Here is a 17,923-nt window from a genome sequence, read left to right on the forward strand (position 1 = left end):
AGAAAAACACTGACAAATATGCTGCTGAAACTTCTGTGTTCCCTGTGGTCTGCTGGGCTCCTCCATTGCAAGAAGGTTAAAATTCAGCTCAAAATCTCTTAAGTTATTCATGGAGGAGTTGCAACCTGTGATAAGGAGAAGCTGTAAATTCCCATGAGAAAATGTAATATAAGGATCAAATGTCGTCCCTTATCTGAAATTTTCTTTGTGATTGTCAGTCCATTAAATCTGAAAAAAGTTTGAAGCTGTGTGAGATTTCCTTTCTATGCCATATTCATGGAACATTAATCTGGTTTATTTTAAACCAATTGGCCAAGAGTATCCACTTTGGACATTATCTGTCATCCAGGCATAAATTGTACTCAAAATTATTAACAAGTTTTTTTTGCTCAGGTTTCTGTTGAAACTCATTTGCAAGTAAAATTGTCCTTGCAATACTGCAATCAAGCAGTATTTTAGCACATACACTTTTAATTTTTTTTTGTTTAAAATACTCCTGATATAAAATATTCCTTGATATATTTGAGTGGTAGCCTGGGGCAGTTTTATTGAGACAGCTGCAAATGGGTTTATCATAAAAAATAAGCATTTTTAATCAGGATGTCTGGTACACCTGACTTGTTTTTAAGTAACTGAAAATGACTTTAAGAAAACTATACACAGCAATTTACTAGTTATACTGTTGTACAGAAGTCAATTTCTTATGAAATTTAAAAGAAAACCAAAAGCTTCTAAAATGTGCCTATTAGTGTCCTTGCACAAAAAAACTTTAATTTAAAGAGCCCCTTCAAAGTCTTGTAAACTGACTCAATTTGTAGAATCACAATCATGATTCATTTGATCAACAGCATAGCCAATTTGTGGACTCTAAGCACAATATTTTTAAACTAGGGTGAAAGATTTGCAGAAACACAATTTGCACTTGAAATTTCTCAATCTTTTGCACTGGTTTGGTTGATTTCATGTGAATTCCGCTGAAAATCTAGTACAGGCAAGTGGAAAATCCTGTCCTGATTATGCTTATGTGTTCTATCATTCACTCAGTTTTCCAGAACTGCTTCATTCAATTCAGGGTCATGGGGTGTCACAGCCTATCCTGACAGGCAATGGGTGCTAGACGGGGTACACCCAGGCCATCACACACTTACACACACAAACAGGCACACTGGAGGACAATTTACCGTAGCCAATCCACCTAATCAGCATGGCTTTGGACAGTAGGAGGAAACAAGAGCACCCAGCGGAAACCCACGCAGAACCTGGGTCCCTGGAGCTGTGAGGCAACAGTGCTAACCATAAGTCCCACTTATATGCTAATATTGCAAATAGTAAACTGAGTAAAAGTGGGGTAGGTTTAACTTTTATTGCCAGAAGGAAATTGGTGATAGTGAAATGGCTGCCCATTATACACATTGTCTGATTTTACTTTGCATTCAATGCAATGGAAAGGAAAATATATAAAGGCTGGCCAATCCACTATTGCCAGTTTTCCCCTGGCTGTACAAATTGAAAACTTCCCCATTAAGTATGTAAATAAATCCTCAACAAGGCTTAATAATTAATTTAAGATGTGCATAGAGACAGAATAATACATCTGTCTCATCAGTAAAGTGCATTTATTAAACCCTAGTTAGAACACAGCAATAGTGGTTGTATAAACTTGTAATGTGAACCCATTCCTTTTCCACCCCAACTTCCTTGCATTTTAGCTTTTAATTTTATATTGCTGCATTTTTGGTTATTATGCTTCTTTTTTTTGTATATGTACTTACTGTATCTTTTCACTCACCACTACTTGTAATTTTTATTGTGTTTTCCGTATGTATCACTAATAATCTTTTACATTACTTTACTTTTAATGGTATCCATTAAGTATTTTGTGTGTCTTTTAACACATTACTTCCCTTTCTGGGACTGATACGTTTGTTGATGCTCTTCCCCAACTTTATCCCTTTTTCTCTTATTCCGGCCTTACTCTACTAATCTTCAGCCTGATGAAGGGTAAAAATCTGAAATGTCATAACCTGTTTTTTCTCTTTAGAAATGTGGATTGGCCTGCTGTGTATCTCTAAACATTTTATGTTTTTATTTAAGATTAATTTAATTAAAGATTTCAATGTTTCGCAATGTTTTTCTTTCATAGTAAAAATAGATTAGATTTTGCTGAACACTTACTTTTTCTTCAATCTTCTATCTTTTTCTGCTTGTGTTCCTAGTTTTCCCAGTCCAAGGGAATCTGGATTACCAATCTCGACATCGAAAATACCTGCTGAAAGAAAGTGTGTGGTCAGGGTAAAAGGAACAGAATGATCAATATGTTTAGCCAAATGAGTATTTATGTTATATTGCTGAAATAAAGACAACATTTCATTTATTTTGTGCTTGTTAGTCTAAGGGATACAGGCAAGAGTTGATCATGCTTTCAAACTCTGCCTACAAGATCACTAAATTATTTGTGAAACATGATTTTCATTGTCCATATGGTCCACAGTGATACTGGATTGACGCCGATGTTATATTGTAATTTTGTGTTTTTGAAAATCAATTGAACTGCGAGTGAGTGAAGTGTAAAAATTTAGAGGAGTGTGGAGTTCATAGGAGCACAGTGTAAGAGTGAGTTTAGACAGGAGGAGGGTACACAGTCCTTGTGAATGGTAAGCTTTGGATGACATAAGGCACTTTTGAAATCATGGCCAGGGTTTTTCAGTCAGCGGGCAGGGGCGGGAGTCGTAAAATGAGGTGCGATGACATTGGGCGTGCATCCTGACGTCATCATGGTTTTTCATTCAGCAGGCACGTGCCGGAGTCAGCTGTGTGCCTGCCGATTATTAAAAGGCTTTTTAAGGCCATTAACCAAGTAATTAATATCAAGTTTACACTGCCCGTCCAACCTCATGGTCGGCAGGCAAGTGAAAAGGCCAAGCGGCCATTACGTTTTTTAGGAAACCTCATCTACGAGCGGGATGAGGTTTCTGAAAGCTTTTATGAATTAAATGAACAGTTTTCCTGAAAAATAGAAACATGTCCCATCTCATGTGACACAGTCACATGAGTGGACATGTTTCATTCAATTTTTATTGATTTTATTTTTTGTTTTCAAAAGCGCTTCAATCTCCCTGAGGCAGCTCTGTGCCTTAGGGAGATTGAAGTGCTCTTTCACACACATGCTCGCGAAAGAGTGCAGGCCCCCATTCTCCCTCCTCCCACTGCCCACACAGGTAGCGCTGAGTGCTACCGCTTGCGTATTATACTGGGTGGGCCTTAATTGGCCCGCCTCTGTAAGATGGCGATGCGGAGCTGATCGCGGGCGGCGGTTGGCTCTGTGACTGCCCCTGCCCGCTCCTGGCAAGACTGCCCGATGCAGGGAAAATTCAAGCCTATGTGTATTACTTCTTCCCAAGATGTGATGGATGAAGAAGTCCCTTTGCCTGCAATCAATTCATGCATTAATAATAAGCAACAATAATGGAAATAGACAAAGATTGAACAGAATGTTTGACTGGAAAAGCATGAGCTGATGTATATATAATTTAATTACAGCAGAACTGTGCTAATCATTGGTTCTCTTATGTATCCTTAGAATAAACAAGCCCAGTTGGGGCAAAAGAGGCTGCTGAAAATAAAAAAAATCATTAAACTGCCTCTTACTTGTACTCCTAGACCAGACACAGTCAATAAGGACAACTAAGATAATGCAGATGAGGAACAAAAACAGAAAATGGTGGAAAAACTCAGCAGGTCTGACTGCATCTGTAGAGAGAGAAAAACAAAGTTAACTTTTCGAGTCCATATGACCCTTCTTCACTCTGATACTTTTACTTTTAATACACTTTTAATACAATGATTCATCATAGGCCTCTGTCCTGCAAAGGTAAATTGAAAACACTTATTGGAGTATTTTTCCCAACAGGGAAAGTGCCACAATACATTGAAAACTGTAGAAAAATTGTGCTGGGAAACTCCCCTGTCGTGTTTTTTACTGAAATTTAAATGCCCATTTTTGAAAAAAATGGCCCTGTTTGTTAATAGTATGTTAATTATATTGCTTATATTGTTAAGATAGACAGGTAGAGGGCATTGTTTAATTAAGTAGTTTGACCACAAATAGAGAAGCTGGGGCACTAGATTTTGGGGGAGAGGCATGAGACTGAACAAAATCAATAAACTCTCTTGGTAAAGAGGAACTTTGTGTCTTGGTTTTGACTTCAGCAACTGGCCTGGATACTGGTACATTAAAAAAATAAGCATCTGCTCCCCTCCATTGTACAACAAGCAATCTGCTTTGAAATGGAACTGTGACAATGATCTGTTCTTCCAATTTCAGGGTCCTGTAGCTGCAATCAAATGATTTGACAGCTGTGGCTGTTATGAATACATAGCTGTTCAGGGGAATAATTGGTAGTTTAAAGAGGTTGTATAAACATAACCTGCCTTTGATATGGTTTCTGACTACATGGTTGATTACACAACTTTAAGGGAAACTTTTTTTCGCTAGGAGTGCAGTTTGTTTGCAGTATCAATATTAGAGGTTTGAATGACAGTTTTATTAAATTGTTACAGGTGCATTTAAAATAATTCCCATTGTTATTTCATGGTTCCTGAGGACTGTACATAGTACATAAAGGGTGAGTGGCTATGGAGAACATATTGGAGTACGGAGGGAGCATGGGATAGCATGGGGATCTTAGAGGGTATAGATGGGGAATGGGGAACATGAGAGGACATTGAGGGGGAATGGAGTGGCATGGGAGATCTGAGATGGATGGAGGGGGCATGATGAATCTGAGGCAGAAGGGGGTGTATGGGGATGTGAGGGGGCATGGAGGGGGGCAAAGAGGATATGGGGGGCATGGAGGGGTATGATGGTGGATGGGACCATAAGGGGTGAGATTTAAGAGGCATAAAAATTATATTGGGAGTTGGGCTTCTGTCTCCAAGAACTGAGGCAGGCCTTCTAACCAGCTTGCCTCCGCAACCACACTCCTTCCGTACTCCATCGCAGCTTACAAACTGCACCACAAACTCAAAACCTGTGTGGAAAAACAAAAATCCCAGGAAAAGTAATTCATGAGTTGAATGTGCGTTTGGAAGTTGGGAAAGGACCCGACTCTTGTTTTGCAGCTCCGACATGAAAATCTGGCCCAGAGTCTCCTATGGAAATAACTCCAGAGATGGATTTGGAAAGGATTTTATGCTCTTTAAACCCTGTTATACAAGGTGATCTGGATCTTCCCTGATGCTGCAATATATCACAAATTTCCCATTCAGCCACTAGCACTACATTTCCAGTAAATTAGAAAGATGGAATCCCCATTAGAAACCCAATTTTGTTATCTTCACAGATGATTTGCTAAATTATCCTAGATGGCAATGCTCCCAAGGGTAGACCTGAAATCTTAAGATGAAAAAGAGAAAAAGATTTCTGAGAAATAAATAGAACCAGAGTTATAGTCAAAGACTCGGTCTAACAGAAAGCTGTGACAACATCATATTAAGATTCCTTTAACTCCTCTGAAACCTGGTCCTAGTAGACATTCCTATTTTGTACAGGTACTTCTCAGATGAGGATAGTTAAGGACAAAAATAACACGGTTTAGGACAGGTGACATCATTCACTTTGAACCCCCTTGTTTGCATGCTTGCACTTTTAATTGGAAGGGGACTTCCTCTTCCTGCCCTTGCATCCAGGTCAATGAGGCAGCAACGCAGGGCATGCAGGTTCCATCCCAAATTTCTCTCCTGCCCCTCTTGCAAAACTGCTTCCAGTTCAAGCCCAGGAACTTTGGGGCCTCTGCTATAAATATAAATATAAATGAGAAAAACAGGAAGGGGGGAAAAGGGTGGAATTCCCCAAAAAAGTGTTGATTACTCCTTATGTGAATACAAAAAGCATTCAAAACCCCAAAACTGGAGAATTAGAATCGGAACTCTGGACATGCTATTAAATGATTCTATCACAGTGGTAGAACATAAAGATGTTCTAGGTTGGTTAAGACAGAATCTACACAGTAGAGTTGAGAAATAGGAAAACAAATGATACAATTATATGTGCATTACAGGGAAACAAGGTAGAGGCAATGAATTAAAAGCAGAGATCTGCAGACAATGCAGAGAAATGAAAGAAGGACAGGATATTATGAGTTTATTTTAACTATCACTGGATAGATTGGAATAAAGGTAACACAGGTGGTCAAAGGAGGGAATGTTTTTGGAATGCATCCCAGGCCGCTTCCTAGGTCAATGGGTGGAATTGTCCCAGATTTGCACGAAGCGCAGTAGCGGGTAGGATAAAAGATGTCTTCTTGCCTTTCAGGGCCATGTCTTCTGAGCAGCAGTCTTGGGGTGCAAGCACTGAGGGTTGCTTGTGTGGCTGCACTTTAAATATGGCAGCTCAATGTGATGAAGCGGCGAGGTAACGGTGTGGAGGGCAAACGAGAGTCCGCCCGCCCGCCATCGAGACGGCGTGTTTCCTGGGAATGCATGATTAATGAGGTTGGTTTGGGACGATACAGCATGAAAAACCACCATTGCAGCCGGCAGGTAAATAAGCTGGAACATCCTTATGTTCTACCACTGTGATAGAATCACTTAACAGCACTGGCATCCTAACCCCTATATTTATTTCCTCATCTCTCCTGAAAATCTTAAAACTAGAAACATTATATTCCCAGTCCTGTCCATACCTAAACCATGTTTACATTAAAGTTACTATATCATAATACTCCAGGGTCTGAATTTTCTGGTCAGCGTGCGGGGTCAGGCCCCGCTTGCTGACGCGCAGTGACGTCGGGTGTCCATCCTGACGTCACCTCACATTATTCCGTTCTTCAGTTCAGCGGGCTGGCACCGGAGTCGGTTGCGTGCCCATCGAACTATCAAAGGCCTCTTAAGGTCATTTAAAAACCAATTGAGCTGATTATCTTAATGTTGGCAGGCAGGTGAAGAGCTCAGGTGGCCTTTGCATTTCTTATGAAATCTCATCCACGGGTGGGATGAGGTTTCATGAAGGGTTTATAAATTTAATAAAAATTTTAAATAAAATTCGTAGACATATTCCAGCTCATGTGACACTGTCACATGAGGGGACATGTCCAAATAATTTTTAAAAATCTTTTTTTCAGTTTCCACAATCACTTTAATCTCCCTTAGGCATGGAGCTACCTCAGGGAGATTTCTGTGCTCTTTCGCGCATGCGCGACAGAGCGCAGGCTCCGAATCTCCCTCCTCCCCAGCCCGCACAGGGAGGGCTGAGTGCACCTGGGTGCATGTCACAATTAAGGTCCGCCCACGTAAAATGGCAGCACGCAGCTGATTGCAGATGGCGATCAGCTGCTCGCCCGCCTGCGCCCACTCCCGCCCAGCCCAGTCGGCGGGGAGGAAATTCTTCCCCAGGGTTACAATTCTAATTCTCCAGTTGTGTGGCTGGTGAGTGGTGTGATAGTCAGGATGAGTTTATGATCTGCAGGTTAAATGAAGGTGTGTGTGAGAGAATGAATGGTAATGTCCTTTGAACTGGCAGCGAAGGAGATCCCTGTGGATGTGTGACAGGTTTGTGAGTGTGTGAATTGAGAGTGATGAGAAGAGTGACTTACCCTGGTGGAACAGAGAAGATCATTCATCCTTTTTCGGCACTGGGTGGGGTCCTCTTCTTCAGGCTGTTGGCGCTGACCACTGATGTCACTGCCTCCCATGCTGGATTGGTGACCTTGCTTGCTGGTCTTCGCCCAGAGCGGGAGTAGAGGACATTGTGGCGGGCCTCCACTGTCTCCAGTAGGCGCTCAAGGGAGACGTCACTAAAATTGGGGGCAGTCCATCAGTTCCTAGCAGCTCCCTATTCCTTGAAGAGTGCTCGCTCTAGGCAGTGGTGCCCTTTAAATATAGCACATGGTTTACTGAAGGCCTCAAGTGACGGTGGGGCGGATGATTCAGAGACTGCCCTGCCAGCAATCCGGCATGTTTTCCGGGAATTAATTATCAATAAGTTGGGACTGGATGCAGTGGCCGCCCACCATGAAGTTCTCCACCCCCACTCTGAGCGAAGACTAGCAAGCAAACCCATTACACAACCACAGGGATCTCATCCCATCCATGGCACCACTCACCATACACACACTTGGTAGGCATCCTTGTTATCAGGCCTGGCAGGTGTCCTGCTCACACCCTCTCCATCTATATTCATGCTGGACAAGCTGGCGCACAACAAAAGGGAGAGGTCAAAAACTGGTGGAGGAATACCTGAGATCCTCACTGCCTTGAAAATAGAGTCATCTAGCTGGCCGGTGATGATCTGGACCATTGCTGTGTTGACGGTGAGGCCGGCAGTGTGCAACCAAGTGAGGATCCAGCAGTGCCACATCCATCAGACAACCATGCTGTGAGTGATTTCCCCTGTTCTGCAGTCTCCTGCCATGCACTAATTATCTCTCCTTACTTTCGCAGGCACATCTGGGAAGCAGCCAAGGGGGTCCACGATCCAGGTCTTTGAGTCAAGTCCTGAAGAAGCCTTGGAAGAAGAATCTGCCAACCCTGCAGCCTCCCTGGACTCTGGAAGACATCAGGGATCTGAGGCCTACTGAGAATGTAGGAATCATGGACAATCCCTGGGAATTGTGTGCAGGCCTGTAGGATGCATTTGTGGTGGTCGTCCACCAGCTGAACATTCTGCGAATGGAAGTTGACGTAGTTGACCACTTGTTGCCATGGAGATCTGAGCTCCACATGAATGCAGTCAATTACATCCTGCACTGTGGGAAACCTGAGACCTGTGCAAATCCCAGCGCTCATGCTTCCTGGCTTGCCTGATCCTAGGTGAAATACACAAAGCTGTGTGCCTTCGCAAATATGCTGTCCATGACCTCGTGGATGCATTTGTGTGGAGCCTTGCGAGATCCCACAGAGGTCATCTGTGGAGCCCTGAAAGGAGCCACTGGCGTAAAAATTGGACGCCGTGGTCACTTTCACAGCCACTGGCAGTGGATGCTCTCCAGTTTCCTGTGACACCAAATATTGCAACAGGTGGCCGACGTGACTGATTAGTTCCCTGGACATGCGCAATCTTTGGCAACACTGGTTCTTGGTCATCTGCGTGAATGACAAGGGCTGCCTGTAGACCCTGGGTCTAGCTAGGCGCCGACCAGCGACAGCTTGCTGTGGCACTTCAACACCTTGCGCAGGAGCCCCAGCCGACCCTTTTTCTTGAGGGTGCTCTTCCCTCTGCCCAGCCAGGCATCTCTGTTGCTCCCTTCTCCTTTGTCTCCACTCCCTGTAAGCCATGAGGCAAACAGCTAGGTCAGCAGGCCCCATGCTTCTGAGGTACTCCTCCTGTTGGATGAAAGAGAGAAACACATGGGTTAGCATGGGTGTACTAAGGATGTCTCTTGATTTAGTCTGAAGGCCCCTTAACGCATGCCGGAGAATGCTGGCCACCACTTGGATGGCCAGAGTTTAGTGCGCTGCATGGCTGCCTGAAACCCCAACCACCTCCGCCCGGATCTACCTGACCAGTTGGCGGCAGCTTTGCTTACTGGACTACATGCTGTGCTCTCTGCTCAGGCGCAGGCATTCTCCCAACCCACATGCAAGGCCGTGCTGTTAGGTTGAACCATGGGGGAGACTGGTCCAAAACTGAATGAAGACATTGCAAGGGGCTGTGTGCACCTCTACCAGGGACTGTTCCATGGCCAGCTTTCACAAGGAGATTGTACGACTAAGCCCAGTTGTCTAATTGTTATGCAGTCCACTAAAATACTCATTAGTTTGCAGTCTGTGCCCGTGGGGTGAAAAGTTCAGGAGCACTTTCATGCCTCTGCTTTGCTTGAGCGGGCAGGTAAGCTAGAGGCTCGACTCCAAGCATGTCAACATGGCTGCACCTGAACTGTCTCAGCTGTTGAGGAATGGTCACTTTATACCAGGTTTCCCTAATGCGTTGCTGCTTTCCTCCCCCTGCTAGTATTTGTACTACCATCAGGCTATGCTGACTTGCCCGCTAACCCCCAACTCGACCCAACCGGAACTTTTGTCCTGGCATTGCACTGTCAGCCAGCGGGGATAAAGTGACTTGCTTGTGCCCTTGCCTGAATGCGCGGTGCCTCTTCCTTGAAGTCACTGGGCGACCCTTGTAAGTGCTATGCAATGTTAGTGTGCACTAACCTCCGAGTTCCCCTCGAAGCTCAGCTCGCAAGGTGCACGCCTTTTAAAAGCTGTTGTGAAACACATTGGCATGCAATCATGCCAACGTGCCCAGATGATCCAGCATGGGGGACTGATTCCAGCGAACAGGGCTTATAATTATGCTTCCAATGTGCAGTGGCAGGAAATGTGGCCAGCCATTGATGGGTGGAGTGGACAATCGTAAACTAGTTTCACGATGTTGTGAAACCAAGTTTTGGCCTTCTCGCCATATCGTCCGCTCACGCCCACGGGGACGGAAAATTATGGCCAGCATGTTTCTAGTCTAACAAGAAAATTGAAGTTTCATTTGATTTCGTTCTGGAAAAAAGAAGTGAGGCAAGTAATAGTTCTGATAATTTGAAACAATTGGGAAATAACCACAACATAGTTATATTTAGCGTATAAGTAAAAAATGTTCATGAAGAATCAAAGACAAGGGAGCTGAGAAACAGGGAAAAGACATAGCGCGGTGAGATAAGGAGGAGTCTGGCCCACTTTACCTGGGAGAAACATTAGCATAACAGCATGACTGATCAACAGTAGAAAGTCTTCAAAGATGAAAAAGAAAATAAATATATTCTGATAAAGCAACAAGTGGATACTTCAAGGAATGTAGTTCCATGGGTTGAATTATCCCCCCCGTCAGGCACGCTTCCGATCGGTGCCCCCGATCGGAGGTGCGCCACCATTTTACCCAGGTGGGCCAATTAAAGTCCGCCCAGCTTGACGTCCGCACAGAAGCGCTATGTGCTCCCTGTGCGGGCGGGGGAATCCCAATGTTGAGCGAGCAATCTTTCGCGCATGCACACAAAAGAGCGCATTCATCTCCCTGAGGCTAAGTGCTACCTCAGAGAGATTGGCTGTATGTGTAAAAAAGATAAAAATAGAAAAATAAAATTTCCCTTGCATGTCCCCTCATGTGACAATGTCACATGAGTTGGGACATGTCCGTAATTTTTACAAAATCTTTATTAAAAATTTTTAAAGCCTACAAGGAACCTCATCCTGCTAGTGGATGATGTTTCATGTTTTTTCTAGTTCCCGCCGGAGCTCCTAGCCTGCTTGCCAACATTAAGGTTGGACGGGCAGGTCCTTTAATTATTTAATTGACCCTGTCAATTGGCCATTGACGGGTTGGTGGGCGCACAGCTGATTTCGCTGCGCCCCCGTCTTCCTGAAAATTTAAATTGGGCACGGTGACGTCGGGAGATCCCCCCGAGTGTCACCGCTCGTCATTTTACACGTCAGCGAGCAGGCCCCGCCCCCACTCGCCAACTCGTAAAATTCTGCCCCATGAATAAGTGCCCAAAAACATACTGAAACTGAAAAGAGAGGTAGATTATAAAAATAGGGCAAACAAATTCAGAAGGAATTCATAGGTAATATAAAAGTAATTTTTAAGGACTTGTTTAAGGATAAAATGTAAAAGAACAGTTAAAGGAGGATAGGAACATTAGGGTGAAGGATTAAGGTATGGTAGAAATGGTTAGACAATATTTTGCATATTTTTTACAACTTATGGTGGAAGCTTGGCTATTTGATTATTAGAAGAGGATATGGAACAATTGTTAAGGATAAAGGAGGTGATTCTGAAAAAATAGCAGAGCTCAAGGTGGATAAGTCACCAAGTCCTAATGCCTTGCATTGTAGATTGTGAAAGAATCTATAGAGCATCTGGCCACAGTTTTACAATTGAGCATGACACTTGTGCTATTGGACTGGAGAGTGGCCAATTTAACACCCTTATTCAAAATAACAGCATTATTTACACTATGTTATCAAAGTCTAAGAGGAGATTTAGGTGAAGTTTAAGACTTATAAAATGTTTAGATAAAGTGAATAGAGTACCATCAATGAAATACTCCAGTTATGTGGAGATTCTAGGGACTTTGAGGTTGTTCTTAAAACAGAAAAGGTTAAAGAGTGATTTTATATAGATGTTAAAAACCTGAAAGGGCTTTTTTTTAGAGTAAATAATGAGAAACTGCTTTCAAAGGTGGAAAAAACAGTTTTACACAATCAGTTGTTATGAGCTGGAATACTGCCTGAAAGGGAGGAATGATTCAATAAGAACTTTCAAAGGGAAACTGGATAAATATTTGAACAGGAAAAGATTGCTGGGTTATAGGGCAAGCGCAGGGGAATGGGACTAATTGGATAGCTCTTTTGAAGAGCAGTTATAAGCACAATGGGCTAAAAGGTCTCCTGTGCTGTATCATTTTATGATTCTATGACTCTAGGGAAAGATTATTTCTTAAAATTGTGGAATCAGTGATGAAGGTTCATTAATTTCAAATTATAACTATCCAGATGGAAGGCCATAGAGCAATATTTTCTATTTCCTTTGTGAAAAATATTAAAATATCAAATTCACTTGATCATCTATAAGTATTATTTCTGTTTATTTTAAACAGGAAAACTGTTTTCAGGTTGCCTTGCTGAGGAGGTATCGAACCAAATAGAACTAGTTTTAATTTAGGTTTTATTTCAGTTGTGCCCTAACAATAAACACTTTTATCTCTCACTAAGCAGGGATGAATGGTTTAAAGAGAACTTTTGAAAATATTCTCATTTATTAGCCTATTCCTCATAAACAGAAAGTTGTAGCATCAAAACACCACAATTGCAGCAATTATGTTTCTCTAAATTGGGCTGACTAAGTGAATAATAATGTTCTTCTTTCCAGCAACGCAAATTAAAGTTTTAAAATTAGTTAAAATGAAAACAAAATGTATGCACAAAGTTTTTTATAAAATGAAAAAAAATATTAATCCACTCAAGCAAACTTACTATTGATACGCAGTTCACTAACCTTGTACTGAGGCCAAATGGTCTTTGCCAAGGTGTGCTAGCCGCCCTTTCTCTCTTTTGCCAAATAAACGGCCTATAGAAGATTTGATTCCTTTCTTCTTTTGTGCTTTATGGAGTGAGTCTTGGCTACTTGTGCTGCTGTAGTTGCCCATTTCTGCTTCTATTGATGCTGAAAAACTGTAAAGGATCAATTCAGAAGTTCATGTTATTTCTTCTCATTCAGCCTTTTGTAAATTATTCTTCACACATTTTTGTTGCTTACTCCTTCTGATTTAACAAAATTATTTCAGTAAAAATATATAAATTATGTCATGAAGCTAATAATGTATATAATATTTTGGAAAATATTTTTCTTTTAAAATAGAGGTTTGGTCTCAGGGTATGTCTTAATTGGATTGAAGCCAGCTAGTCTGGGTGCTTTTATGTACTAGTTTGAGATGTAAACAGAGAGGTAAAGTGCAGTTTCATTTTTTGAATAGAGCATTCAAGAAGTGGGGTGAAAACTTTAACCCTTTCTAACAGATACCAAGCCATGTGTTTATATTACTAATAAAATTGATACTATGAAAGGGGTTTCATTGTTAAAAGGTAAATTTGAAAGAGGCTGGTGATATAAGCAGAATTTGAATTCATTCAGTGGTGGTCAGTATAACTTCAGAAGTTTTCAGGTGTGCAGGCAGAGTCAATGTAAGATCAAAAGGCAGCTGCAAGCCTCCAACTGGCTCCACAGTGAAAAGAATCTCATTTTGAATTTGTAAGGTGAAAATGCTTTGCCTGGTGCGTGCTTAAAGTCTATGGGTTTCTGTTGCCTTATTGGAGATTAGTTTAGGAATTTGTTAAAAGTTAAGATAGTAATAATTTGTAGCTATATATATATATATATATATATATATGTTTTAACCTGTGCAATTAATAAAATGTTTCATTTAGTTTAATGTAAAACCTTGAGAACCAGTGGTCTGATTCCTGAGTTTAGAGTCACATCTCAAACGTAACACTTAAAATTATTGATTATGCCAGTTGTTTAAAGTTTCCCTCTGTGATTTTTAAATAATTCCACTTTACCAACTGCATCAATCATAACAATTAATGGATCACCAACCATAACTATTATAAATCATGTGATATGTAATGAAAAAATACACGCGATTACCAAGAAAATTTCAAATTACAAGTTTTCACTATCCCTATAGAAAGTTAAAAAAGAGAAAGGTCAAGAACAATTCACTAATGCAAACATTTCTAAACTAACAATGGATGCAAAAGAATTACTCGAAAAAATCTTAGCTTAATTTTCTAAACTGATCTCTTGACCATAAATTCAGTATGAGGGAGAAGAACAATTCACAGGAAGGTCTCAAATAAGTTTATTTCACAGGAAAAATGTGATTCACTGAAACATTTCCCTTCTGGAAATAATTTAATATAACACTTCTGTGAAGTATCCCTAATCTGATATGAAATAATTAGTAAACTGATGATGAAACATGATGCACTTTTAAAAATATCATTGGTAAACCTAACAATGTAATTTTCTAAGCAAGTCTTGGCCGTAGGTCCCAGATAGACTTACCTACGTACATCATCGTGATAGGAGGGCAGGGTATGTGTCATTCTTACTGGTCTTGGTGTTGATGGAGGTGACGTTTCACATTTTATTGTGGCTTTATCTTCACGACCTTCTTCCTGAACAGCTGCAATCTGGAATAAGGAGTAAAAGGTTTAGCATCAAATACATACTAAACACTGGAGTTATTTAAACCTCATTATATTTATATGCCTTGATATTACTTCTAATATTAGTTTTAATAATACTTGTTAAAAGTGCAGCTAAATATGATTTGAAATTTACTAATTAGCACTTATTTGTTTAGGCATAGCCATAAATAATCTGAAAATAATATGTTCAGCAATATTAAACAAATAATGACTTTAAATAAATTGGGTAAACGCCTTCAGGGTTTTTAAATGTGATTTTCAAAGAATAACTGCATGCCTAAAATCTACACATATACTGTTCTCATGGAATGTTCTTAAAATAATTACCTTTCTCCGATGCTTCCTTAGATCACTAGGCTGATGTTTGCAAAAGAGTAAAGACACAAATTAAGCAGGAACTGCAGATTGCCAATGTAAATATTATTTCATTTTCCAATTTGACTTTGAATAAGAGGTTACCATGTGTCATACATAACAAACCAACAGAGATGTGTATAACCAGAATTTCAAACTTGCTTGGGAACCTAGACTTCTAAATTTTCCATTCAAAAATATCATATAAGTCTTTATGGGAAGGATCTTCCCCCTGTTGGGGGGAGTTCTGCAGGAGCAGGTGTGAGCAGGCAGGTTCCTGATTGGCACCCCCAGTCGGCGCCAGGAAGCTCTAAGCACTCCCTGTGTGGGCGGGGGTATTCCCTTAGCCGGGAGTGTGCTCTTTCGCACATGTGCACGCAAGAGCGCACAAATCTCCCTGCGGTAAAGTGCTGCCTCAGGGAGATCGGCTTAAATGTGAAAACCAGTCTAAAGAATAGAAAAAAATTTACTGACATAGCCCCACATGTGACACTGTCATATGAGTTGGGACATATCCATAACTTTTATTTTAAAATATTCTGAAATTTTAAAATCCCTCATGTAACGTCATCTTGCCTTTAAGGAAGGATGGGCAGGCCCATTGATTAGTTCAATTACTTTATTAATGGCCTTAAGTGGCCATTGACAGGCCTGAAAATGCAAATGACGCGGGATGGCGTCGGGACGCCCGCCCGATGTCACCCTGCGTCATTTCATGTGTCGGTGAGCAGGCCCCGCCCCCTGCTCACTGACCGAGAGATGCAGCCCTATGTTAAGTTTGAACAATGATGATGGCCCATGATTTCTAAAAATTTTAAAAACACAAGATTTAACTGTAGATTACCTTCTGTATACATGAATATCTCATTTTAAAAATAAAGAGTAGCAGTATTAAAATATTTGTTAACATTTGCAAGAAAAATCAGAAATAATCTGTTGCCCTAAGTTTTATCCCTAAACTCACCAATGTCATGATGCCCATTCGATCAATGTCCCTGGCAGGGCTACGCGCTCTGAATTTGGGTGTTGAATGTCCACTGATAGGAGGGGAGGAGCTAGCTAATGATGAAGCAGTGACAGAGCCTGTAATAGATCTTGCTGGATGCATTCTGGCCAAATTTAGACCTTCAAGGCTAACACTACCCACTCGATTCTCAATTTCCTCAGCACGAAGTTCAGTTGACTCTTTTTCTTCCTGAATTAACCTGAAAAATCCATAATGGTTTGATTGAAAAAGAATCATGCATTTCTGTGCTTTCATATCAAGTGTGTTGGCAAATGGTAGCACCATTATTAGTTCTAAGAGACATTTGTAATTCATTAAAGTTTCATTAAAATGGCTCAAAACAAAGTTCAATTATATGATCGATATACTGTGCCATGAAGAGCTATGATGTGGGTTTAGACCCACTATTCTTCATATCGTAAACTCACAAGCTTTGTCATGCTGTCCCAAAAGATAGGTTAGAGACTTCCATATATGGAGGGAAAATATTGTCATGCAAATAACATGAGTCTATTCGCTCCTGACCTCTTAGTGGCCAATTCAAACCAGGATAGATAGGGTTCCTAGAGAAGGCCAGAAATACCCTCTTTACTGTGGAATTGGGCATGGACAGTGGTAAGGAAAAGGAGAGAAAAGAAAGGAAATCTAAATTAGGAGAGCAGAAATGTATCAATAATCAATTAAGAATCTATTAAGATGGTGCAAAGCACTATTTTTCTCATAGTATGAAATGTTCCCAACAGGACATAAAAAAGCCTGGAGTACCAACAATAAAAATCAGGCCATCAAATCTTCTCTACCAAAGTCCATGAATGATTATTTTATTGCGGATCACCACCTGCTTATCCACTATTTTAAGGAACCCCAAAAAGATCAAGCAGTGCTTGAGTATCTCTTCATAATTGAGTCCTTTAAATATTTGAATTGTCCTGCTTAGTCTTCTCTGAATTCTTTCTAATGGATCTTTATTCTTCTGGGACAAACTGACCTAGACTGCACATCATACACCAGAACCTTGCTCTCTATTGATCTGTATAGGGTTGATATAACAAGTTTGACTTTTAATCAAAGGTCTTGCAGATGCATTCCCTTATCTAATTTGCCTTATTGAAAGCCTTTGAGGCCAGTTGCTTTCACTAATCCACTGCAGAATAGGTACTTTCATGTTGTACCAATACATACTATCTTGTGTTTATCTACATTAAAATATATCTGCTATACCTTAGTCTAGCCGCAAAATTAATCTAAATCTCTCTTAAGATAAAGGGCTGTAAGTTCAAATGGAGTGGCAATTGAGTCGGATTGCCACTCTGCTCAAAAGTCCTTACCTGAAAATGCAGCTGATCCTATCTCACCTGATCTTCCGACTCAGATTGAGTGAGATCTGGGGTCTCATGTCAAGTGTTTAGAATCGCAGGTAAGTAAGCCATGCCCCTTTTTTACAACACTAGCTGCTGTAAACCAGTCAAGGTTGAAGGTCCAGTCAGGTTAAAAGGTCTTTGACAAGGTAAGTATATTAGGTAAGTGGGTAGGATTTGAGGATTTGGGGGAGGTTTAGGGAGGGGGCTCGGCTTCAGTCTTGGGAGGGTTGGGCCTGAGGACTGGGAGGGGGTTTGGGTCAGGTCAGGTTGGGCCTTGGGGAGGTGGTGAGGGGTTCTAGTTGGGCCTTGGGGGAGGGGAGGTCTAGTCGGGTCAGGCTAGTATGGGGGTAGTCGGAGGTTGGGAGAAATCCCATGGGCGGTATGGGGTGGGGATGGGAAAGTCCCATGGAGGGGGTTGGTGGAGGAGTCCTATGGGGGTGGGGTACTCCCGTGGAGATGAGGTTGCCCTGCGGGGGGATGGGGAGTCCCATGGAGGGCATAT

General features: G+C 41.4%; 1 protein-coding gene across 1 annotated transcript in view; it reads right to left on the reverse strand.

Annotated features, from left to right (window-relative positions):
* ppfia2 (PTPRF interacting protein alpha 2) overlaps positions 1-17,923 on the reverse strand; it is a 647,479-nt gene that overhangs the window by 139,065 nt on the left and 490,491 nt on the right. The window contains exons 19-23 of the mRNA XM_041215777.1: positions 16,019-16,259; positions 15,028-15,057; positions 14,555-14,682; positions 13,010-13,158; positions 2,176-2,269 (exon numbers count right to left, since the gene is read on the reverse strand). Of these exons, the coding sequence (XP_041071711.1) occupies positions 2,176-2,269; positions 13,010-13,158; positions 14,555-14,682; positions 15,028-15,057; positions 16,019-16,259 (642 nt within the window). The remainder of the gene's footprint in view (positions 1-2,175; positions 2,270-13,009; positions 13,159-14,554; positions 14,683-15,027; positions 15,058-16,018; positions 16,260-17,923) is intronic.

Source organism: Carcharodon carcharias, chromosome 21 (assembly GCF_017639515.1).
Source record: "Carcharodon carcharias isolate sCarCar2 chromosome 21, sCarCar2.pri, whole genome shotgun sequence".
NCBI lineage: Eukaryota > Metazoa > Chordata > Chondrichthyes > Lamniformes > Lamnidae > Carcharodon > Carcharodon carcharias.